The 27,446-nt window shown below is 38.8% G+C and overlaps 1 protein-coding gene across 3 annotated transcripts in view; it reads right to left on the reverse strand.

Annotated features, from left to right (window-relative positions):
- COL12A1 (collagen type XII alpha 1 chain) overlaps nucleotides 1-27,446 on the reverse strand; it is a 142,229-nt gene that overhangs the window by 83,070 nt on the left and 31,713 nt on the right. For 2 of the 3 annotated variants that reach the window (XM_075202636.1, XM_075202637.1), the window contains exons 14-20: nucleotides 17,717-17,986; nucleotides 12,191-12,457; nucleotides 9,353-9,545; nucleotides 7,573-7,694; nucleotides 2,771-2,920; nucleotides 1,870-1,989; nucleotides 1,592-1,756 (exon numbers count right to left, since the gene is read on the reverse strand). In XM_075202636.1, coding sequence (XP_075058737.1) covers nucleotides 1,592-1,756; nucleotides 1,870-1,989; nucleotides 2,771-2,920; nucleotides 7,573-7,694; nucleotides 9,353-9,545; nucleotides 12,191-12,457; nucleotides 17,717-17,986 — 1,287 coding nt within the window. The remainder of the gene's footprint in view (nucleotides 1-1,591; nucleotides 1,757-1,869; nucleotides 1,990-2,770; nucleotides 2,921-7,572; nucleotides 7,695-9,352; nucleotides 9,546-12,190; nucleotides 12,458-17,716; nucleotides 17,987-27,446) is intronic. The other variant, XM_075202638.1, reaches the window with a different exon arrangement.

Consider the following 27,446-nt stretch of genomic DNA (forward strand, 5'->3'; position numbering starts at 1 on the left):
CTATGGGCTGCGAACGAATATCCACGTTATTGCAGTACCGTGGATTAAGTTTGCGGCCCATTCCGGCGCGATCCCGCGAACCGGAATCGTAATTGAATATGCCCCTAAGTGTCAAAACTGGCTTTACAAACAGATCCTTCACTTGCCAATTTTAGACCCGTGCACCAGGAGCTAAGAGGAAGTAGTACAAAAGTGAACTCTCCAAAATGCACAGTACTGGAGAGTCTCTGTCAGAGGCATCTTGACTCTACAAAAGTTCAGTAAGGATTACAAATGCTCAACAATGTTATGAAAATAAATTATATACCCCAATGAAATAGAAAAACACAAATTAATTGAGATAAAACTGTGCTTTATATGTTGTTCAGTATCATCTGCTGGGCAGAAGGCTGGCATTCTACCTAGATACAACGGGCAATGGGCCAGCCTTTCACTGATGATTTGAGGCTGGAGAAAATCTGGCAATTTAAAACATCTTGCAATAAAATGTTTCCATTGGATTCATGCTCTGCCAGTAAAATAACTCTGTAGCCAAAATACATAATATGCTTTCTTTCATACATTATTGTAACTTGGTACATGGTATGAGAACTATTGGATACTTTTAGAGAACTTAGTTTAAAGTCATGGATGACTTTAAACACATGCTATGTAACAGATACAAATCTTCTAAAGCATGACTTCTACAGAAAGGCAGTATTAAAAAGCAGAAGCGATTCCTTTGTTTTTTTCAGACCCTGTAACCACACATAAGTATTCACTGTTTCTTATGCACATTGATAGCTGTATGTTGTTTCAGAAAAAAGTAGAAGAAGTTCTAAAGAAGAATGATATTTATAAAATGCTTTTAAAATCTGTATATGGAGTTGTGTTGAAAGTTTCATATCTTTGGTGTGACTATCTAACCTACCTACTATCTAACCTACCTATATGGAATTGTGTTGAAAGTTTCAGACTTTTGGAGTGACTATCTAACCTACCTACCGATTGTACTAAAATTATTATTATTATCGTTTATTTGTAAGGCGCCACAAGGTTTCTGCAGCGCCGCACACGGTACGAACAGTAGACTATACAGGATAAAACAGTACAGAACAATAAACACAAAGTACCAATACTTCAGAAACTCCAGGCAGGCAAATACAGTAGAGACGGAGCGGAAGAACAGGTATGGAGACAGGAGGGAAGAGGGCCCTGCTCATACGAGCTTACATCCTAAGGGAGGGTAAACAAATCACGCACAGAAGGGAGCCAGTGAAGCAAAGGGAAGAGAAAAAAGGGTCAGGGGAGAAACAGAAGAGATGAAAGGTTAAGTGGATGGTTGGTAGGCCTTAAGGAACAGGTGAGTTTTAAGTGCCCGCTTGAAGGAGCACAGATTGGGTGAGAGACGGATGGAGCGAGGGAGGTCGTTCCAGTAAAGGGGGGCAGCGCGGGAGAAGTCTTGGATTCTAGAGTGGGAAGAGGTGATCAGAGTGGAGGAGAGGCGGCGATCATTGGCCAAGCGCAGGGAGCGGGCGGGAGTGTGAATGGAGAGGAGGTTAGAGAGGAGAGGAGGTTACTAAAATGAGACCTTATAAACCAATAAACTTACCAATAGCATATAATTCTATTCCTTGGTCTCTCAGCCTTTTTGATGGTATAACGATGTCATCCTGTGACTTTCCATCAGTGATGAGGACGCCAATTTTGCGTGATTTAGCTCTCATGCCAACCTCTGGCTTCAAGTTATTTTGTAAGATGAAATTCAAAGCCAAGCCTAATGAAACATGATGAACATCATGAGGAGACTATCCATATAATATACATTATGTACTCACATAATACACATAAAGGTAGCCATTCATAATGTTAAGCAATGTTATAATTTACCTGTAAGGGTGTTGCCACCTTTGTAAGGCAGATTTGCTACAGCGTCCATCAAAGACTTCTTTGTTGCATGAGCATTTAATTGCCACTCAGTTCTGGGGTCTCCACTGTATTGAGCAAGTGCTGAAATGAAAACATTTGTGAAAGGTTAAAATATGATAAAAAAAAAAAAAACCCTCTTAAATCATGAGAATGAGGGGACATTAGGACTCTATTTATTATGTGTGTCGGTTTTGTGTGTGTGAAGCTTTCCAATGCATTGCTCGGAGTGTGAAATTCAGAATCCTGAAAAATCCACATACAAGCGACCCACCAGACACTACTAAGGACCACTGCTTGTACATGGCTGGGAGTCCTGGGAAGTTATGGCTCCTGTCATCAGTTTTGCACTGGTGATTTGTTTTTTAATGGGAATTATTTGTTATCTGTTGAGTATTATGGATAAATAACAAATTTTATATTCCCCATTTGGACTATGAAGGACTAAAGAAGACGAAAATAAGTTTTTATCTTATATTTAGAAATGGGGAAAGAGAGCTTTGCGGAGTCTGTGCAAAATTGTGCTCTCTGCACCCCTTTATCTCATTACAATTATCTGCTCTGCAAAATGACATTTCTTTTCTACATTTCTCTGTACTTTGGTGACAGCACCATTATAGCCTAAGCAGACTTCTGGTCCCCCACAAATGCACCCATTTTGCTCTGCTAACCTACATGCTCAAGTGTAAATCTAGATCAATGATGGCTGCATATAAATATTTTACAGTGTTCTGTAAGCTTTTACCTTTTACTACTAAAAGTCATTATCGTATATTTACATTATTAATCTAAATAAAATTTAATTTCCAGATAGCAACATCATTAGCCAAATAAGCACTATTCCAACTGACTTTAAATCACTTACCAATCTGAACTCTTTCTGGGCCAATCTGAAAGACTTCAACCAATCGTGAGATAAAATTCCTGACGGTCCTGAAATTTGGCCGGCCAATACTCCAAGAACCATCTACCAGCAAAACTATGTCTGCAGCGGCATCAGTTTTGCACTCCAGGCCTGTTACATTAATTACGGAGAAGGATAAACAACAAGCAAACAAATAACAGCACGTGAGTTTTCCTATGTATTGATAAATAAATAAAAATATTTTGAAAGGAGTGAAATTATTATTACACGAGAAAATAACTTTATACTGTAGGTGTTATGATGTTCTCCCTAATGGTAGTCATACATGTTACATTGAATCATTGCATTCAAATATTATTACGTGCTTACAAAACACTAAGAAAGAATAACAAATAAAAGTATTTGAACAGTCCAAGAAAAGTAAGAAATAGAACAACAAAAAGGATAGCAAGTATCACAGATATGACACAGACATTGTCCATACAGATTACCAAAGCAGTGGCACTTTGCCATCTGATAATATAACAGACAACAAATAACAGTATTGATATGAAACAAAATATAATAAATATGCATTCTTTATCCCGAACACAGGGTTCCTGTGGCAGCTTGTGCAGGGTGTTTAGGAGCCATTTCATTTAGTAAACTCATGATACATTGAATGCTTGATAAACAATGTGATTTCCTATAGGCTTCAGAAATTTGATCCAGTACTGGTGAGTGTGTAATATAAGCGTTTAAAAGGCAGTTCTCTTCTGCATGAAAATAAAAACCTAAACTTTATCAACAGAACAGAAATAAGTTACAATTTTTAAACAGATTCACAGAGTAATGTAAACAACATTGCTATATACTCCTTATGATATATTGAAAAAACAAATGGTTTGCACGGGAAAATTTTTACATTTATGTGTACGTTGCAAAGTGAAATAAAGGAATGTTACAATGATAAGGTGGTGTACTATTATGTTAAAAAACAGCATTAGTTGTTGCTATCACTAGAGCCAAATATCCATTTAGTGTACATTCTGTTTAGATAATGTTTAGATTGCACCTACAGAAGCAGAGCTCCTCCTAATATTTAAGGTATAAATCAATAAATAAGCATAGAAGGGAGTTTTTCAGTAAAGGCTATTAGGATATGGCAATGGCAGATTCACGTCAACTAAGTAAAACATGCATTAAGGGTTTTTCTTACAAGACATGATAAGTGTAGATGTGTAAGTAGGATTTGCCATTGTAATAAATATACTATTTGATACAGGTAATTAATGACTGCAATTATGAGGTCAGGATTGAATTTGTTCTCCCCTGCAAGGTTAAACTGGCACCTGCCTCTCAAAGGGTTTTGTTTGGCCTTCCTCAGGATAGATGTGGAGAGGGGCCCTGCAGCTGCTGTGCGCGTGAAGAGGGCGAAGAATGAAGACAAAAGCTACTCATGGTTTCAGCGGTGAGTATTCCTCCTCTTTTCTTGCAGGTCCCGGTGGCAGCGAGCAAGTGAGCCAATCAGGTCTCACTTCCCGCGCTGACCAATTAGTGGCCGGAGAGGCGAGCCAATCCTGGCTTGCCTCTGGCCTTTTGAACTTTTGGCGCCGTCACGAGCCAATCAGGGCTTGGGGTGATGGCCAATGATGTTGGCACACCCACGGCTTGATAAGCCGCTGGGCGCCACCATGTTCTTAGTTCAGTCCGGGGGCGGAGCGAGATGGACATCACTGGAGCGGCGGGAGAAGCGGAGAAGACGCCACAAGAGAAGCCCATCGGAGAGAAGAGAGACGACGCTAGGGTCAAGACAAAGAAGAGCCTGCCAGCGGGGAGCCCTTGTAAGGGCTAGGTGCACCCCCGCCAAGAAGACAGCGGGGACACGAGCGCCGAAGGGGAAAAAAGACGCCGCCGGCTGGAGAGTCTGGAAAACCCGAAGAAGGTGAGGCAAGCGGAGTTTCCTGCGCAGTGCAGGTGAGTATAAAATACTCATTTAGGTCGGCATAAGGCCCGTGGGCATGTCCTGAGCACTAGGCCTGTGCAGCAGTTAGGGGTGGCCACTGTAGGCGTTGTTGGGCACAAGGCCCAATAGGCAGTAGTAGCAGGGCACAAGGCATTTGAGGTTTAGCAGTGCACAAGGCCCTTGAAGTCTAGTATGGCGCCAGACCCTTGAGTCTAGTAGGGCGCCAGGCCCTTGAGGTTAGTAGGGCGCCAGGCCCTTGAGGTTAGTAGGGAGCCAGGCCCTTGAGGTTAGTAGGGCGCCAGGCCCTTCAGGGTAGAGAGGCGCAGGCCTCTGAGTAAGGGGAGCGATAGGCTCCTGCCAGAGTAGCAGGGCCGCTGCCCTGTAGTTGTAACAAGGACATTGGGTCCTTGCGGTGAGAGGGACATAAGGTCCTGGTGGTTAGCAGGGCAGTACTCCCTTATAGTTGGTATTGGGTGTTCGGCCCAGGTCTAGCAGGATGCTAGGTCTCTGAGTAGCATAGGGGACACTTGGTCCCTTGATAGTAGGTGGTAAAGTTACTGAGAGTGGCCGGAAGGGCACCTAAAGTCCTGAACCGCAGGGCAAGGCAGGCTTAACAGCCGGGGCTCGGGCCTCGGGTGGAGGCCTGTGTAGTGACAGAGTGCCAGCGGACCCGGATTACTGAGGGCGTGTGAGTGGTAGGATTCCGGTCGCAGAGAAGAAAGGTACGGTGCGTCCCGTAGCGGTCCCTCAGGATTGAGTGAGTACCTGGGGTTTTGGGGAAGGAATTGTTCTGTGTGGCTTGGTCTCCCTTGTTTTTCAAGCATTGGCTGTCAGACAAGGTCTTCGGAATACCCCATTGAGTGGGAACCCCTGGAGCAACAGCAATAGAGGGAGTCGCCGACGTAGAATCGCGTTCGTGAGTATAGCCCGGCGATGGCTGTTTCCATGGTGCACTCACCTTGTGGAGCTGCCCCTCCCATCTTTCCCCTTTCCCTTACAGCAAAACGAGTGCCCGGCACACGAGAACAGGGGCCCTTTTCCCTTGTTGGCCATTCGGGTGCTCGGACATCCCCTCCCCCCGACGGACCTTACATAGAAACAGTATGAAAGGGGAAAAACATAAAATGTAATTATGACTAAGGATGATAAGAGGATAGAGTTATTTAGAGATATAAGAGATGGTGCAGCATTTACATTCATTCTTACTGTTTAGCTACTGTTAAATCCTTCAACTTAAGTAACATAACTTCCATGAAGCAACATCACTCAATAATATGGCTGACAGCACCAAAAGCTACATAACTATTTCTACAGCTTATTACAAAGCATCAATGTTCTATGACGTTTTTTAAAAGCCTGTGTGCAGGATTGCAGTATCATGATATGCGAATTACATGGTTTGTATGTGGAATATCATCTGGAATATAAAGGCAGAAAGATAAATCACTCTAGATGAGTTTAATGAATAAGCTATAAATGGATGAACTGTTCTATGTAGCAAAAAGTAATTTCATATATTTTTATTATATAAACACTATATGAACAAAACTATTTGGCCACACCTGTTAATTATTGAATTGAGTCATTTCAATCAGACCCGTTGTCAGAGGTGTATAAAATCAAGCACCTAGCTATGCAGTCTCTATTTACAAACATTTGTGATACAAAATGGGTTGTTCTGAAGAGCTCAGTGACTTCAAGCATGGTATTGTGAAAGGATGCCAGCTTTGCAATAAAACAGTGCGCAAAATTTTACCTCTGCTGGATATTCGACGGTCAACTGTAAGTGTTATTGTTAGAAAGTGAAAGCGTTTATAAACAACAGCAGCTCAGCCACGAAGCAGAAACTGGGTAAAATCACAGAGCAGGGTCAATGACTGCTAAGGTGCATGGTGCGTAAAAGTCGCCAATGCTCTGTTGATTCCATAGCTGAAGATTTCTGAACTTCCACTGGCATTAATGTAAGCACGAAAACTGTGCGGTGTGAGCTTAATGGAATAGGTATCTATAGCCAAGCAGCTGCATGCAAGCCTCACATCATCAAGATCAATCCCAAGCGTCAGAGTGATATAAAGCACAGTGACACTGGACTGTGGAGCAGGGGAAAAGTATTCTGTGTAGTGACGAATCACGCTTCTCTGTTTGGCAGTCAGATGGGTGAGGCTGTGTTTTGCGGATGAAGGGAGGAGAACATTACCTGCCTGACTTCCAACTGTGAAGTTTGGTGGAGGAGGGATAATGGTATGGGGCTGCTTTTCAGGGTTTGGGCTAGGCCCCTTATCTCCAGTAAAAGGCAATCTTATTGCTTCAACATACCAAGTAATTTTGGACAATGCTATGCTTCCATTTTTGTGGCAATAGTTTGGGGAAGACCCATTTCTATTCCAACATGACTGTGCCCCAGTGCGCAAAGCAAGGACTACAAAGACATGGTTTGATGATTTCTGTGTGGAAGAACTGGAGTGGAGATTGAGAGCCAGGCCTTCTTGTCCAACATCAGTGCCTGACCTCATAAATGCTCTACAGAATGAATAGGCACAAAATTCCCACAGAAACACTCCAACATCTTGTGGAAAGCCTTCCAAGAAGAGTGGAAGCTGCTATCACTGCAAATGGGGGACCAACTCCATATTAAAGTATATGTATCTGAATACAATGTCATTACAGTCTTGTGTAATGGTCAAGTGTTCGAATAATTTTGTCCATGTAGTGCATATGTACATATGTATATGTGTATATATATATATATATATATATATATATATATATATATATATATATATATATATATGTGTGTGTGTATGTCCCACCCCTTTATCTCTTTATACACTGTCTCACATCTAGGAAATACAATTACCGGAAGAACGGATAGAGACATCAGGTGCATCTGACTGAGTTGTCATTTCTTCTCCAACCAAGGGTGCACTCTCTCCTTTATCAAACATTCCAAAAACATTGACTTTGTATGATGTGTTTGCCCTGCACAACACAAATTATTAAACTTTAATGAAACATGTCACTTCAGCTCTTTTTTCACTAAACATTAGTAGGTTTAGAAAAAAACAAACAAACAGTTATTGCAATAAGTGGATGAACCATCTAACAATGTTTTTAAATGATAGGTGGAGGATTTTACACATGACCTAAAAAGAAAATAATCATTGGTCCAAGATATTATTAGGATTTTTACTCTCCCTAACCTTTCTTTTCTTATCATGTCTGCAGTTATTTTGTCTACCTGGTATGCTCTGGTTATTGTATGCTTTGTGTCCCCCCCTTGCTGTGCTGTGGAGCAGTGTGGTGCCTTACATATCAATGTAAATAATAAGAACTACAATAGAAAAATAGTTTTACATGCTGCCTTTTCATTACCCATACGATAGATAGATAGATAGATAGATAGATAGATAGATAGATAGATAGATAGATAGATAGATAGATAGATAGATAGCGGACGACATGGTAGTCAAATACGTTTTAAAACATAACTGTACTGCTAGCACAATTATAATCCTATATAGCCATTTTGCATGCTAATATTTTACAGCATTAATTGCCTAGAGATAATTCTCTAATCATCTGGGACATGTATGTGTCATATTTTATAGGTTCACATGGCTTTTTTTGTGTCTAAAAGGGACTTAACATATTTGTTACACAATGTGTAGTCTCCTAATGATATTTCCTGACAGTTACTATTGGTCTATAGAAAGTATAAATGGTCTTTAAAACCAGAATATATTTTATTTGGGGGTTTTTTTGTGTAATCTTGCATTTGGGAATATCGTGTTGGCTAGTTCATGCTTGACGGGCTGGCATCTATGAAGGCACTAATTTTCAAAGTAAGTCATGACTGACCACTGATCTGTGATCCACCTCTGTAACCTGATTTATTATCACTAAAGCACTGACAATACCCTCCAAAATAATTTGGCAGTTAAAGTCATGCACCTGGTTACACACCATGTCATTCCAAATGGGTTCTGTGTGTGTGTGTGTGTGTGTGTGTGTGTGTGTGTGTGTGTGTGTGTGTAAGCCCCAATGGTGCAAGGACTGATGTGAGTGAGTTCTCTGTACAGCGCTGCGGAATCAGTGGCGCTATATAAATAAATGACGATGATGATGATGGGGTCAATCCCATGCTACAAGGACCCACATCAATTCTCTTGAGAAAGGTTAAACTAAAGTATGGTTAAAGCTCCTGAATAGTAATTTTCAATATGATATGGTCTTGTGAATGATACATGGCTGGAAAAAATAAAACACTTAAGATAACTTTTGTGTGAAATGCCTGCCTTGTGTACTTTATTTATTATTTGCAATGAGAAAAGAAGTGTTTTGTCATGGGCTATGTGTTTCCAATTAGTCAAGTTGTTCTACAAAGAAAAATATGACTGATTAAGAAGATGGCAATGTGATACACAGACATGTCAACATTTGTTTTGGCAATATGGAAACAAGTTGGAAAAGGCAGAGAGTAAGACTCCATATGAATGTGTTATCCGAACTGATTATCAAAAGTATAACAGCTATATGAATATTTAATTTGAGTAGAAGTTGACCTCTAGGTGCATGGTTTTGAAATCATTTCTCAGAAGTATTGCTATAATAATGTCAACAACACATCTTTTACCTACCTGAGTTCTTCCAAGACTACAGTATTATCGTAAGGTCCAACTATCATTTCTCCTAGTTGCCTATCGTTTCCCACTGGATGAAAGGTGATTTTGTATCCTTTCACTTCCCCTGGGGCAGGTTCCCAGGTTACTCGGAAGGTTGACTTTGTTGGGTCAGATGTCTTCAGATTTCTTGGTGCCTTGAAAGGAGAGACTAAGGGGAAAAAAAAAAATCAAACGAAAAACTAAAATAGCCCAAACACATATTGGTGATTGTAAAATTAATTTATGATCTTGGCATGAAGCAATACTACTAAGCAACCCATACCATTACACAGATGAAAGGGAATGTCAGCAACAAGTGTAATAGCTAGATAAGCAAAGGATGTAGGCGGAGCTAGCAATAACATTGCCAGTATTAGGGGCCCCTAATGGGGTTACTATGATTCTTGTCTCATAGGCCAGAACTGTATGCGCCTAGTCCTGAACTAAAACCCAGTTAACCTTAAATACATGTGTAACTGTGCCCCAATTCAGTTGTGCACCCTGGACGGTTGCCCCTCTCGCACAGCCCTAGTTACTGCCCTGTAATGGGCCTTGGTTATATGGGTAAATTCCCTTTACATATATACATTATATGCATTTGCTGAATATACTTTATTGCAGCAAAACCTGACATAACACACAAATATACAGATATATGAGTCCCCCCTATAAATATATCCACTAGTCTAACCAAAAGTAGCTAAAGGCAGTAAGTCTGTTAGACCAGTAGCTACACCCGACAAGAGGTAGAAGTTATGTACAACACAGGCAGGTTGGTCAGTGCGAACCTATGTGGCCTTAAGAGAAGCACTGTGAGATATACATTACTGTGCAGTGTTTTAAGGAACTTATAGCATATGTATGTGAACTCAAAGCTTAATAAAATATTCCATTGCAGAATTGGACAGTTATATTGCACAGGGGATAATAAAATTTCCTGGCAAACAGTTCACTGGCAGCTAAACTGTATGAATTTCAACCTATATTATATACCACTGTATACAATTACTCTCTACGAAGACACCAATTCCATTCTGAAACATACCACATCAGCCATCATTGTTTCCATGGATAGCAAACAGCACACTTTATTGCCTAAGGGAGTTGACGATTAAACTGAGTTTCAGACGATCTAAAGCTAGAACTGTTGAGCATTGCACGTAGTGTACAGCACTTGTAAAGTAACAAATGGCTCTTCGTACTGTAATATATTCTGTGCACTGCAGTAGTAAATAACATCACCACACTTGGCTTCATTTATCCAGTAGACTAAAATGAGGATTTTGTTAATACGATGTATCAAGGGAAGGGAAGTCATCATATTTTGCATGCAGATTCTTTGGAAACTATATGATACATTTTATCATGGTCAATGTTCTTTCTAAGCTCAGTTTAGGGATACTAGAATGAACATGCTAAAAGCTTAATGTTAATGGAACTCAAGGCTTCAGATGGACTTTTTAATTTGTACATTTAATGTAGATAAATGTAGGATTATGCACCTAGGCCATAATAACTTACACTTAAAATGAACTATAATTGGGGAAAACTAATATGGAAAATGACTTAGAAATGCTGATTGATAGTAAGTTGAATAGTAGCACATAGTGCCTGGCAGGGACAGCAAAGGTGAATACAATCTTGGGTTGTATAAAAATGTGTATAAATGCAAATAATGTACACCTGATATTACATTTTTATAAGTCACTAGTTGGACCACAAGCTTCAATATGAGATTCAGTTCTGGGTCCCTCAGTCTAAGAAGAACATAGCAAAACCTAAAAAGAAAGTTGTTTCAGCGGGAATAAAGGCACTACAACCCCCACCCCCTCTAAACATGGAGTATAAATGTACCCTATCTACAAAATGAGTATCGTTTAAATATCTCTTCTCATAAAAAAATATTGTTATATTATGTAGGATTCAAATGAGGAGGTCAAGTCTACATTTAATTATGTATTCCACCCATCTGAAAATGCACAATTTTGCATTCCCTGTATACAACACTGTTTTAACTATATAATTCCATGCACTTTGCACAACCTGGACACATTTGCACAAAATATATGACAACACCGTGCTGCAGAATGGGTCTGAAAGCAGGAGGACCAATGAGAAGCCGCAATGTCCCTGAAACACTTCCTTCCATTGTGTCAGTCTGTGAGACTAGCTCCAGAGCCCTGGGAAAAAGGCTGCATGGAGGAACTAAATAATTACCAAGTAGTCCCCCGCCTTGCTTACCACCGGCCCTGGCTGCAGCACCCCTGTTAGATCACCGCAGCAACCCAGGGAGCCGTGGCGCACAGTTTGGGAATCAGTGGACTCTATGTATCTATTGTAAAATCTAGTCTAGTATTATAACCTCATTCATATAATTTGTATTATTATGGATAATGTTAACCAAAGCTGAATACTGCTGCAGCAGTGTTTTTTCTGAAAAAGGTCCAGCATGTAAATGATCAAAACTAGAGTGGTTCTGCCACCTCTACTGTCTGTGTGTGCCACAATTCCTGTCCAAGGGCTCAGATAATAACACAAATGAATTTCTATAAATGATGGGTGAGCACCAATCACTGTTTTGCCAATTGCAGGACAAACCAATTGTTATGGTAAAGGTAATAAACCAAAGATAACTTGCATAGATTCACATTATTCCTATCTATTTAAAGCATCTATCTGAGCAGCAGCAGTTTGGCTACTCCCCGCAACTAACAAAATATGGCATACTCTATATAACTTAACAGAAAGCTCTTGAAAATGTGTCATTATCTTTACAAAACATGGATTCATAGCCTTTCTTTTTGAAAAACTTACGTGTTGTTCCTTCTCCTTGTCTTGCTTTTCCATCCCCTGACTTGTAAACTGGAACAACAGTGATGTCATAGGTGGTTTTAGGCTGAAGTCTTTTTAATACAGTGGAGGTGACGGTAGGTGGTAATTTAGCAACGAGTTGTCTTCCGCCAGCTTGTGGTCGATATATAGCACGGTAGTTTACCACATTTCCTGGGGCGGGTTGCCATGTGACTTTCATTGTAGTTTCAGTCTCATCACTGACCCTGAGTATCTTGGCATTCGGTGATACTGTTTGCAATATAAAAAGAAATATTATTTTGGGGTATAGTAATTTAAATATATTTGCATGCTTGCATATGATATGATTGCTTGTGGTATTATATGATGATAGTTGATATGATTGCTTACATATCTGTCATAATAAAATTATGTGCATTGTATAAAGTATTTAAACAACATCAAACATCTCATTGCTTAAACCAAGAATTCTTAATCTGTGGAATGTAATCCAAAAAATATGTTGCCATTCTAGGTATTAAAGGCAGATCACCATAGTTTGCTTTTTTCCCAATTATTATTTATTACCAGGCAATAAAAGTTTTATTAATAATGTTTTAAAACTATTCTGTAATGAGCTATTTTTTTTTTCTCTTTGGCAGTGTCTCGACTATACATAGAGCCTTATCTATCTTTAGCATAAAAGGAAAATATAAACGTGTGATATTGAAAACAACAGAAAAAGAAGAAATGTATGTGAATGTACTTTAATAAAATTAATTGCAATCCTTTAATTTGCATTGCACAATATACAATGTTAGATTCACAAGTCTGTGATTATCTTGGGAAAGGCTAAGCAATGCAATTTCAAACAATGTGTGATGTGGTGTAATGAGGTGTTTGGAGCAACTGATGAGGGTAAATGATTCATACTGCTGAATATCAGCCTGAAATTCACGTAGATATACCAAGTATACTAACGTTTGCAGCAACTTACCAAATAAATAAATGTGGGATGCAATATTAGACTCAGTACTACATAAAAAGTAAAAAGCAAAATTATAAGTAAATTACAAGTGTCTTCTTTATAGTAAACGGTCTAAAAGTTGCAAACATATAAAAATAGAAAGAAGAGGACATCCGATGTATTAAATTATTTAAACTAAACGTAATTTATTGTGCTATACAGATATCTTGGGGCCAATGGGCAAAAAACTGCCTGTAATACTATAAAGAAAACTTTATATATTACCTTGCTGACATGGGCTAAGACCTTTTAACCATTGGCATATTTTTTTTTTTTTTACCGCTGTTTAAAAGTTCACCTAGACATCCAAATGTATTTAACCACATAAAACTGAATGAAAACACAATGGTTTCTATTATCAGACCAGTTGCATTGTTCTAACATTAAAAACACTAATAAAATGTGTGTAGTTAACTTCTCAGGGTATGAGGCTGGGCAATGCATTATTAACTTACTTGTACATGACAAAATGCATGACATTTACCCCTTGACCAATCATGTTTACAGACTACCTTCATATTGTGATGTGATGATCTTTATCATCTTCTTGTCTTAGTGTTGATTAGTCCCAGTAACTTTTGCCTCAGATACTTTCTATACTCTTTATAATCATGTTTGTTTGGAATTGTAGTGTTGCTCATAGTACAATTAGTAGAATTATCATAGGGTGAAGTTTTATTATACATTTAGGTCCTAATAGCAGAACCAAGACATTGGGCTAGATTTACTAAGCTGCGGGTTCGAAAAAGTGAGGATGTTGCCTTTTGCAACCAATCAGATTCTAGCTGTCATTTTGTAGAAAGCACTAAATAAATGAAAGCTAGAATCTGATTGGTTGCTATAGGCAACATCCCCACTTTTTCAAACCCGCAGCTTAGTAAATCTAGCCCATTGTCTAGTTTGCAATAAACTTAGCTTACATAGGGGGGTCACAGAGCAAACATAAGAGTGACTCAGTGCTTTACAAACTGCAGCTGGTTTTACCAAGGTAGCAATATGTTACTGTAAATTACAGAGAAATCAGAGCAGATAGCGGTGTTCCTATAACTGTGTGTAGAAGCAGCTTTGTGACTATCTACATACCTAAATGGCTAAAACAGGATTTCAGTCTGTATGCCAGAAATGTAAATAAGCTGCATTTGCATGATATGTCAGGTTTAGGTCGAGGTAGTCTTACTACATCCAGTGGGATAATATTTCCTCATTCTCAGGGGTCTATTTATTAACATCCAATCAACCATAAAATGGCCATCGCATAATTTATGAAGGGTTTTGTGCATGAGATTTCTACTGCCATAACCCAGTTAATGTTTTTCATAATAATATGAGGTCTGCAAAATTCTCCAACTCATTAAGCTTTGAGAAGCTTTGATTTTCGCAGCAAGGTAACGCCATGTCATTCTCTATGGCATCTAACTGAAGCTGCTCCAGCTTCGCAGGATCCCTTACCTGTGAAGTGCTATGCATATGAGCATAGCACTTCCTCCATTCATTGACAATGCTAGACTGCCATTAAATAGCAAAAACAGTTGATGGAAGAGGGGGGACTCCTAGAGCAGCCCCGACATGGTAAATTTCAGCGGTATTTCAATATGAATCCCTGCTAATTGTAGCAATGCTTATTGATGGACACTGTATGACTTTAATAAATAGACCCCTAGGTACATAAGAGAAAACTAACCCAATTATAGATAGCGAAATCAAAATGAATAAAAATATAAATTTGATGGATATGACTATTGAAGTAAAACTGAATATCTAAGGAGGGTCAAATAAGCATTTCATTAGGGGAAACATGCAAAAGGTTCAATGTCAAAATGTAGAAGTATGCATTGCTTTGATGTGAGTTGCAATACTCAAAAACACACGCATTGACATCACATACCACAAAGTGCAATGTGTGTTCTTAACCATCAGAACAACTCAACAAATGGATTTGCTCACTTGGGCATGGCTGAGAAAACATAGATATATTATATTTCTTTATACATTAGCAATTCAGGCTATTTAGCATAAATTAAATTCCATATAAATTAGTAATGTAGTTACTATAGCTGCAGGGCACTTATATAGCTATCCCATATCGCACATCACGCAGTATGCTATCTGATCATAGGCACTGTACATACGTCATTCAGAGATCACTTCGTTCAGAAGCCTAAGGGAATTTCACAGTTTAGTACTATGCATTTTCTACCTAAATTACTTAATATTACCACATCATCTTTTTGGTGCAAGTATTAGTAAACAACAGAAGGAAATGTGGAATAAGCCTCCAGCACCAGGAAATAAATGTAGCATGTGGGAGACATGTTTCCCACATGTTTTGGAAAATGATAAAAAAAAATGCTGGGGAAAAACTTCCAACAGATGTCTCTTAGAGAATTTCCTGAAATTCTTGAGATTTTATGTAAAGAAAATGAAGCCCATCTATATATAAGTGTAGAAGCGTAACACGCTCAAGTTTAAAAGTATGGCCAAGGTGATGCAATTTCAACAGCTGCAGTGATCCTGCCATTAAACTCTGACCATATGTTAATGCTAAGCCATTTCTCACGGCACACGCTAAGCATGGACAGAATTCCAAAAGAACTGAGGTTCTCCATTTACAAAATTGTCTTCCTCCTGTGTGGGACATACAAGTCTAAATACTAAAACTATAAACCTCCCAATAATGGTTGTAAAAATAAGCCTATCTACATATAAGTCTATTTCCATATATCTTTCGAAGTATATATCTTGCTGGTACTGGAAAGTTGGTGTTAAGATAAGTCATGATTTTGATAATGACCATAAGCAACGCTATCTAGTTGCTTCTGATTGCCTGCTTGAACCCTCCAGCTGACACTTAATTCATTTGTATTGTAACTATATTATAGTAGTGGCTGTCTATTCTCATTCATTATTTGTCATTTCCATTTGGACTATTGCACGAAAGAGGATTTCCAGTTTAAATTTAAAGTGGTAAGAAATATATGAAAAATGCATATTTCTCATTTATTAACAATGCTATTAGGCTGCATTCATACGTTATAGTTGGACAGTTGGACATGAGTATACACATTTGTATGATTGGTGTACGCCTGATGAGTACTGAACCAAGAGAGAATTAAATTAATCATTTAAAATAATATATTACAAGTTTTGTTTTAGGTTTAGTTCCAAATGTCAATTAACTATGCCATATCTCTTAGACTAATAGCCATTAACTAGTATCTACATTTTAAGATAAATGAAGAAATGTAAATGCTTTGGTTTATCTATTCTGCAGTGTAGCAAAATAATATAGTGATAACATCTGCTGGGGAAATACCATTAATATATATTAATATTTCTTTTTTCTGGTGATATATATCTGTCAAAAGAAAATATTTAAGTTCCAGATAACAATCATGCCAGGCTACGTTAACATATGGGGTAGATAAATCATAAAAAAACATGCACGCACTCTCAATCAGCTCCACAAAATAATATACACTGAAATTATTTTTTATCTACCTTTTGATAACATCAACATTTGATGAATGTCCTCATCTACTACTTTCTCTGTAAAGCTCAGAAGAAGCAAAATAGCTTGCAGCAAATCACTGGAGATATGGAACAGTACTCGTTATACAACTAATCACACAAATCATTGTCAGTTGTGTTGATGGTTTAATGTGCACTTGTTTCCAGCACAAACATACCTACAATATAATTATCATTTTTATATGTACTTATTGTACTCTATATGATAAAAATACTCAGTAAAACATATTGGCAAAAGTTTGGAAAGAACCATACTTTTTAGTAGGCAGGGGCAAAACGCAGGATTTGCAAAGGGGGGTTTCCACACCACGCCGCCAGTGGGCGTGACCAGCATGCATGGGGGTGTGGCTATAATTTTACAGAGTGCTTGACTGCTCTCCTATTCTCCCTATCCCCATAATATACATGGGCAATGCTATCTACACTATTGTTAGGTGCATGCAGCTCTCTCTTTTCGAGCAGAGCTGTGTGAAGTGGTGGCAGGGTCCAGCCACCTCAATTATACAGTGCCCTAGGCTTGGAGGGGGGTTTCCAGGCACTAGGAAACACCCCTTGGTTTGCCTATGGTAGGTGTTATCGAGGTAACTATTATCTGGATGTAGTAGAATGATTTTGAAGCTTTGCAATGCAACAGTTTGAACAAAGCATGAAACAATAAAATATACTATTATTAATGTTTCCATACACTCTCCACTACTGGCTATCAGTCTTGAAGCACTTGCTCAAGACAGACATGATTATTTAATGTTATTTCCTGTCTAAAAGGATAGAGCAGTCCAGTCAAACGTCAACATAAGTTACTGATTCATTTAGATTATTTATGGAATGGTGCTCTCTATACATGGTGTAATTGCCTGCCATGAAGCAACAGAACATTGTGAAGTATGAACCTGTAAAAGCATGGCTGTTAGATGATAGTTTAAATAAATTATTTCAGTAGTATGCGGAATGTGCAAAAAGGTGAGGATACAAGTGTATAAAATATACAATGTTACCTTCAGTAGTTGCTTCTCCTTCAACAGGTTCTCCTTCACCACTTTTATAATCAGCAAAAACTGAGATTTTATACTTTGTCTCTGGGTTAAGATCTTCCAGCACTGTGTTTGTTACATCGCCAGGCACAGTCTTTTCTCCAGACTCATCATCAAATAGTGATTTCCATGCAATTCTATAGCCACGCACCATTCCAGGCGCTGCTGTCCAAGACGCTCCAATTGTAGTGTCTGTAATGTCCTTGGTCACTAAATTACGGGGTGACCCGCGTTCTGTAATAAAATATATATATTTGTTTCAACAGTGGCTATATTTAGCTACCAATATTTTCAGAATTGACCATTTCCTAGGTTGTACTGCATCTACTATTGAGCCTTTGCTTTATAAGCATATGGTATAGTGTGGTCAAGCCTTTCATAAGTCATAAAGTATTTGTTTAATGAGGACATGGATGCTCATTTTTAAATCATGTGCTTAAAACATAACTAACTAAAAAATGCTTCAAGCAGACTATAGCCTAAGAGTTATTATTATTACCATTATTACCATTTATTTATATAGCGCCACTAATTCCGCAGCGCTGTACAGAGAAATAACTCACATAATAATAGGTACTGAATAATGAACACAGAATAGACAACAGGTAGAGTGGTACTTCATCAATAAATAGTGACATCATCAGGAATAAAACATCCAGGGATAAATGTCTGGGCATTAGAGACTATTGGCAACTATTAATTTTCAGATAACTAAGGCGGAATCCAAGTTATGTGCATGTTTAGGATGAAATATTTAATGACATATATTCACCCCAGTTGACTCCCTTAATCCACACATTTAAAAAAAAATAACCATGCCAAGTGACCCGGAAAACCAAGAACATGTGGTCGTGCGTGACATAGGAAATAGAAATATATACATTTCTTAAGTAAATGTATGAAAGGTCTCTTGTAACTAAGATCTGTTGAAATGTACAGGTTTCATCAGTTGTAATGTGAATTTGACATGTTTGCATGGCAGAATTTCAGCAAAGCTATTGTAACCATTTCTGTCCATCAAAGTGCATTGACAGTATCCTAACACAATTGTAGTTTTGGAGGGAGTAAATGGACAAACCATTAATAGAAAATGTGCAATAGAATTATATGACACAAACTTAACGCAGTACCGTTTTGCAACAAAGTGTTTGCAGTTGCAGTATGCTGAGTACCAATCTAGTTTGTGTGAATTTAGCTATGTAGAATTGTTTGAATATTTATAATGAATGACAGGACAAGCAATACTTGGTACTTTGATAAAAAGAAACACAAAGTCCTCAGCCAATGGATTGACGGTATAACAGTAATGATGTATATGGTCAAATAATTGATACTGAATAGAAAAAGCTATCTGCTATGAGTTATCTGTTGATCATCACATACATACCAACAGGATGAGACTGGCTCCTTTTTATTGGACTTAGAATACATCACTTCATTGTTTAACTGCTTGAGTTTTCTATGAATTGTTGATTTCAATACATCATTGATATTTTGTAATAAATACAGCATGATTCCTCTAAGCTAAAACATCACCCTGACAGACTACACTGAGAATCTGATCTTCAATGTTGTCTGGCGCAATGGATTTTTACTAACATGTTCCATTTAACAGTTTTTCTTTTACAATAGCAGAAGACAACACTTAGAACATAAATAAACATTTACAAGAGGACAAGGAAGTAAGGACAGGAGACAGAATGTAGAAAGGGCCCTACTTGTGAGAGCCAACAGGGGAGCGAGGAAATAAACAGAGACAATGGCGGGGAGCAAGTAAAATCGGTAGGTGGAGCATGAGGAAGGAGATGTCTTAGGATAGGACAGGTAGGCAAGTGTGAAGAGGTGAGTTTTGAGGAGCATTTGAAAGATTGGAAGTTGGGGGAGAGTCTAGTCAGGCAGGGAAGGGAGCTCCAAAGGTGGGGAAAAGCACAAGCAAAGTCCTGCAGTTGGGAGTGTGAGGTGGAGAGGCGAATGGAGTATGCATGCATGTAGTGTTTCTTGACAAGGTTGGAGATATAGCAGATGGAATTGTATTTTGGATTGAATGGAGAACCAATGGAAGCCTTTGCAAAGAGGAACAGCAGAAGAGGAATGTTGGTAGAGGAAGAATAGATGTGATGCCACATTCAGGACAGGCTGCATCGGGGACAGTTGCCTCTCAGGCATTACAGATAGGACGATATTGCAATAATCAAAGTGGTAGATGACAATGAGCATGGACAATGGTCTTAGTGACATCAAGGAAGAGCAAAGGGCAAACCATGGCAATGTTGCGAAGTTGAAGGTGACAGGATTGCGTGAGGGACTGATGTGGGAGGTGAAGTTGAGGGCAGAGTCAATGAGGACTCCTAGGCAGAGTGAAATGGGAGGAGGGGATGAGACATTGGGCGGTGGAAAAATGACAAGCTCAGTTTAGGATATTTGGAACTTGAGGTAGTGTTCAGACATCCAAATGGTGATAGCAAATGGAGATGGCAGACAAGTGGGAGAAGAGAGAAGGATAGCGATCAAGGGAGGAAAGGTAAATTAGAGTGTCATCGGCATAGAGGCGACACTGGAGGCTGAAGCAGAGAATGAGTTAACCAAGAGACAAGGTCTAAAGGTAGAAAAGCAATGGGCCAAGAACAGGGCCTTGGTTGACCCTGACTGATAAAATAAGAGGAGAGCAGCAAGAAATACCTGAAGAAGAGACAATGAAGGAGCGATCAAGGAGGTAGGAGGTAAGTCAGGAAAGAATGGTGCTGTGAAGGCCAATGGTGGTCAACTGTTTTAAAAATATCAAAGAGGTCATGGAGCAAGTTTGGGAAGAAGTGAACCTTCATTTTCGCCAAGAGGAGATTATTTGTCTCCTTGGTCTCCTGGAGTTGAGAAGGCAGAAACCTAATTATAAACGGCCAAGCAGAAATAGCAAATAGTGAGAAAGTATGTTAAATTGCCTTAGACTAGCTATTCCAGAAGTGTGGAAAGGTGCGAGAGTAGGTATATGGTGTAGTAGCTGGAGAAAGAGGAGGGGAGGAAAAATGGATTCTTGACAATGGGAGTGATGAGCACATTTTTGAAGGCGGAAGAGAAGATGCCAGTATGGAGGTAAAAGCTGTTTGAGGTTGCTTAGGTGCTTACAAACATCATAGGAGATAGGGTGGAGGAGGTGGGAAGGAGCAGAGTCAAGTGGACATGTTGAAGTGAAGGGGAGAAGTAAGAGGACATATTAACAATTTGTCTCCCTTTCTGTGTATGCTTATGATTGACAGACAATTTTTAGAGAAATGGTATAGAAATAACACTCATAAAATTGCTGGAGAATCCCAGTGTCAGCTTTTTTTATGACCCTGTATGCTACTGTCAGCTTCTTGTGACCCTCTGCGAAGATACTGGGTTTATCTGGCCTAATTATACCCACTTGACTCTGGTTGGCCACCCAGGGGTGCCTTACTATACCAGGGAAACCTACTCAGTAGCTTCCAGGGTTCTTATAGTCACTCAGACAAATGCAGCTATAAAAGTACAACAATATAGTTATTGTAATAAAACAACACTAGAATACTATATAGAAACAGTAAATAAATGCCAGGCAAGTTCACCACATTATCTGTACCTTAGCCCACTAGTTTAAGGAGCTTCAGTCACCTGGATCGCCTGATTTGCAGAATCCAAGACTCATGGAGTTCTTCTGAGCTGCAGATGAACTAGCAGGATGCTCAGTCCAGCAGAAGCCTAGACCACAATGCCTGAGTTCTTCCCATATCAAATAAAAAAAACACACCCTCCCATGTGTCATTCTATCCTCTATACCCTGGAGTTTCCCCATGCTCCAGGGGCTGGGTCAGGGATGGCCATAGATAGTTGGATCCTCTGAGACTGGTTGTCTGTCAAAAGGGGCTATTACAGGGTTGTCCCTTCTCATCTCAAAACATCCCTTGGTCCATTGCTGGAATGACTCCAAGGAGATTGATGGATTACAAACTGAGACAATGGGGACATATTCAGGTTAATTAAGGGGCAAGGCCAAGATGATTAAATGACACTCCCAGTATTAACCTGTAGAGAAAGGAGGGGGAGAATGAATGCAGCTGCAACACCCTCACCTGTATCCTGGAACTGGACCCCATCATATCTTTACCCTTAACTCAACTGGCTTCAAATTGAGAACCATGCATTAAAGCATCACTGCAATAACCACAAACACATATTTACAATGGGCAACATAGAATGAAAAAATCTCCTATATAGGCATGGCTACAATGTCCCCTTAGTCACATGTAATTGGACACTGCATTTGCTCTCTGGTGAGCTGGGGAACATTACCAGGGCTATAAAAAGTACATGTTGTTCCACATTTTGTGAGAAACAAGGGATAGGCTGCTTAAGGTGATATCAAACTTGTTTCATTACACCCTCTATCCCAGTGTCAGCTTTATGTGACCCTGTATCCCAGAGCCAGCTTCTTGTAACCCTGTACCCTAGTGTCAGCTTCTTGTGACCCTGTATCACAAAGTGGTCTTGTCGCGACTCTGGAACTCAGTGTCAGCTCCTCGTGACCCTGTATCTCAATGTCAGCTTCTCATGACCCTATACCCCTTCGCCAGCTTCTCATGACCCTGCACCCTTTGATATCTTGTCACCCTGGCCACTTGGTCTCAGGCAAAACAATAGCTGAACTGTAAAGTTAATTCGACAGGGAAATGTCCCTGTAAAATTCTGTATATAATGAAGTGTAAAGTTATGTGGGCTGTATATATTTGAAAAAGAAACTATAGTTTGAAGTACAGTATATAAAGTTAACTAGGTATGATGTATGCAATAATGATTTCTTAAGCTATTTACCAATGAATGCATCACAAATAGAGGAACATTGTTAGCAGATACCCCAACCAAGTTTGCAGGTCCACTATACCATAAAGATAATTACGTTGAAACAAAAAGGTGACTCTTACAAAAAAACATTGCTGTTGCTGTTGTCCTATTATACTTATTTAACCCATAAAGTACAGAAAATTTGTAATTGTAATGCTGATATCTGGAAGATGCCAACAAAGCATGGAGATTATAGACAAAACTAAAGTATGTCATTAAAAAAGTAAACATGCAGATGTCGGCAGATTTACATGTATTACCTATTTTGAACATGCTAATCGGCCCACTTTAATGTATGACCTAATATATTTTTTTTTACATCTACCAGTCTTGAAGCTTGTCTGACAAATAAAGTTGTTAAGAAAAAAAGGTCTCTGACCAAGGTTTTCAATAACATTTTTCTTCATAGAGGATGACAAATAGGTTCAGCATTTTCTGGATTTTGAACTAAATGTCTGAATCAGCGTAATTGAAAATGTATGTTGTATATGTCCAAAGACAGCAGTAAATGGTTCCTTTGTCTTTTCTCAGTGAAACGTAATATACTGTTCTCACACAATCATTTTACCAGAAAATGACCCAGATGTTGAGCTATTCTAGGAACAGTGTAACAGGTCATAAAACTGACAAACTGCCTAACAATCACCTATTGTAATTGAATTACAGATATATACTCTGACCTCAAGCATTTAATGTGATCACTAGTTAAGAGGAATATAGAGACACAAATTTGCTACACTCTGGTTCCCAAACTAAATTCAATGGGCCAAACATACATTATCATCATCATCATTTATTCATATGGCGCCTGCAAATTCCGTAGCGCTTTATAATTTCGGGACAAACATAGTAATAAACAAAACTGGGCAATATAGACACAAAGAGGTAAGAAGGCCCTGCTCGCTGGGATGGGTCAAACCTCACCTATATTTTTAAAAATGTGTTTTTTCAGACATAAGGCCTTGACATACAGTGCAGTGCTTCAATACATGCACAGCTATGCCTATTGTTACTAATTTCTCCAGAACACATATTGTTATGGGTTCATACATACCCTTGAGCAAGTTCATGGGTCTGACAAACCACTACACTCCCATTACATGCCAGCGTGGGGCCACCATGTACGTCTCATATGTAACTCTTGCTGAGGTTGCTTTTATTTCGTGACAACTATCTGAATTTCCCTTTCTAATATACTGGTTTACTTGTACATGTGCATAATTTGCACAGATCCATTTATTGTATTTCCTTAGACAAAGTAGTGATTTCTCTAAGTTCATGATGGTATAGATTTCATGTCCATTTGCTGCCCTTTAGTGTCTCACAAAAACAAGAATGACAAAATGATATACACAGGGGGTCATGAAGAATTAGACTTATGTTGCAAAAAGTGATTAAATAGACAGACTAGATGGGCCAAGTGGTCCTTATCTGCCTTCAAATTCTATGTTTCTATGAATTTTTACAACTGCATATGTGCAGTAGTGCAGTAGATAAACTTATGTCTCAATCTGCTCCCAGACTTAGACATACCTCTGCCGTGCACCTCTCTACACTGGAATGGGGGGGGGGGGATAGTAGTGGGCAGGCAGCATTGGCATAGTGGAGTAAGGGTCTGTTAACGCTCCTTACTTACTATGCTGGGAGGGAAGTAGCCACAGATATGCCTCCAATAGACATATGTGCTGCGGCTTCTTTCCCCCGGTCTAAGATCCATACTAATGATGATTATAAGTGCGTACTATTCCAAGATTGCAACTTGTTATTTGTCCTCCTGGTCAACACCCATCACCGTCTCTACTATCCCCACTGCAATTTAAAGTTGGTTTAGAAATTAAATGTATTACATGTATTTAATGGTCGAAGTGGAAACTTAGAAGTGGTGGTATGGAAAAAATAAGTCGATGGAATTTGACAATGAAGGCAGTAGGAGAAGTGCTGCTATGGCGTACCCCCGTATTTCCCCTCCACTTCACCCACTGTATTACAATTAAATGTATTACAGAACAGGCAGGGCCCTGGGGAACGTCTGCATGTAGCAGCCACCAGAGCTCTGGTTAGGGGGAGGAGTCACTAGAGTGTGTTTCTCCCATGTGGTTCTACAGCTTTCATAATCTAGAAGCCAATCTGGAAGCATAAGACCCACAGGTTGTGTGTGACTACCTTGGGACTATAGACAAGGTCTGTGGGGAGCTGGAAAGTGCTCTTTAAGTAATCAATGGATAGAAAGGTAAAAGATAATAGAAGTCACTATGCAGAGTAAACAAGCACATTTATGATTGTTATTATTTCCTGAATCAGTGTATTGTAACCCAGACAAATTTGAACAAAATACTTGTAACTATGAAGTCACTTTGAAATGTCAAGAACACAGACATTGGCTACATGTTTTAAGAAAAGTATGATTCAGCACTAAATATCCTAGATACACAAAGAAACTCTTGTAGTCGTTTCAGGGAAAGTGAAACGCTCAGTAAACATGACATATACTTCCTGTGAGATGCCAAGGGCTTCATTGTGAAGAAATGTCAATTTCATTCAATTCTGTCTGTAGGAGGAAGCTGATTTCTTAAACAGTTTAGTGTTTCCAAGGAAACAGCATAAATAATATAAAGTAAGAGAAATTAAATACTTCCTCCATATTACCCCTCTAGCACATAAATTAGGTCATTTTATAAAATAATTATTAAGCACACAGGCCATATTATTCCATGTCTCTTCTGTAACAGTGAACATTACTATGGATGTTTGGTATATTACTTACATAGATACAGTATAATATTTCTTGTACTAATAGCCTTCTAAAATTGTAAAAGATTACCAGGAATTTTTATCAAGACACTCCCACTGCGACTGTTGTAAAAACAAGTGTCTGCTCTACAGCTCTAATATAAGTAATACACGCTGATGATATTAGTTGCTGCACAGCGCTTCTGATTGGCTGATTGCGTTTTCTCTTCTGAAACTGACAGGTTCACATACTATAGGAGTTTCATCATCATCATCATCATTATCATCCTCATCATCAGCTATATTATACAGCACCACTAATTCCACAGTGCTGTACAGAGAACTCACTCACATCAGTCCCTGCCCCATTAGAGCTTGCAGTCTACATTCCCTAACATACAGACAGAGAGAGAGAGAGAGAGACAATTGATAGCAGCCAATTAACCTACTAGTATGTTTTTGAGTGTGGGAGGAAACCGGAACACCTGGAGAAAACCCACACAAACACGGGAGAACATACAAGCTCCACACAGATAAGGCCATGATCAGAAATCCCACTCATGACCCCAGCCCTGTGAGGCAGCAGTGCTAGCCACTGAGCCACCGTGCTTCCCCAATGTAGTTTAAAAATACATTTTTTGCTACTTTCATTCTTATGCAAGAAGGAATATTATATCTGTTGTATTATATAACTCCTAACAGAGAATGTGCTTTTCACTAGCAAAACAAATGTTAACAAACTTTACTTGTGTTTATAACCTGATTGTTGTACACATATGTGGGTGTATTTATGCTTGATGTAATCCTAGGGTAAATCTGGTGTATATATTACAGGTGCAGAGCTGGACACATGTTGAGATGTCTGTGACTCAGCAAATGGGCTTAAATGCGCTATTTTTATGTGTGGCTTTTTTTAATATAAATTACAACCACCATGTATCCAACTCAGCATCAAGTCCATAATACCTTCCCAGACCAGTTGCTTCCATCAAGGAAATTTTTGCACATTTTAGGCAACACCAAAGTACTGTACACATATTCTGTGAGTAAAGCAGTTGTACTTGGGAACACATGTATACAGGCAATTTTGTCTGGCCCTACTTGTTTAAAGTAATTCTGTGGCCACTACTTATCAAAGACTGTAGAGTCCTATTGCCGGCGAAAACAGGTGCTTATGAAGGTGTTTGGGTCTGTTATCGCATCACTCTATATATAAATGGGTTACTATTGGAGATAACCAATGACAAAACCATCTGCATTAGGATGCCTATGGAGGAACCAATCTAACAAGTACTTCTTGTACCTCAGGAATATCTGTTCTGGTAGCACCATCTTAGAATAAAGCATTTTTTTTTATAAAGTAATGGTTAATACTTATTTATTTAAATAGTAAAATTAATATAAGAGTGTATAGTAATTTGTGTTAGAAAGACAACATTATATATAAGTTATACACTATATATAAGGTTTTTATGTGTGTTTTTTATTTTTTTTATATACTTCAACAATTTTTATTTTTTAAATATGGGCTTTCATTTCCATTGTCCATATACACGAATTAAATTAACTATTACCATTTCGGGTCCATATGCCAGGGCAGCTAAGTAATGTTGAACTGCCTTGGAGATTTATTTACATAAATGCATGCAATTGCAGCAATAGCATAGATATAAATTCCAGTTACTGCCCCAATGGGGGATTCAATCATGAATAGTTGAGTGAGCTATAAAACTACTATCAGCAATCGATAGAAGGGTGAGAAACCACAACTTTAAACCAGTACTATAAAAGCCCTGTGAGTTGGATTAGTATATTGTAGGTAAAATATACTGCTATTCATTTCCAATGGTAATTTTCTTTTTCACAATTCCCAATTTAAAGATGTGATAGTGATATCTGGGAAGCCAGCCCAGTGTAGAAAAGAGCATCTGTTAGATTACTTAGCACTGCTATAGGGACAATGGTGTCACTTTGTTCTCTACGCACACAACCTCATGCTGCAACAGGTTTTATTGGAAACTAACAAGAAACAGGTTACTCGAGTAATATTGATTTATTACATGAATAGATGAACAATATGAATTATTGTAAGATGCCTTGGGAAAAATTC

This window comes from Mixophyes fleayi, chromosome 3 (genome assembly GCF_038048845.1).
Source record: "Mixophyes fleayi isolate aMixFle1 chromosome 3, aMixFle1.hap1, whole genome shotgun sequence".
Classification (NCBI taxonomy): Eukaryota; Metazoa; Chordata; class Amphibia; order Anura; family Limnodynastidae; genus Mixophyes; species Mixophyes fleayi.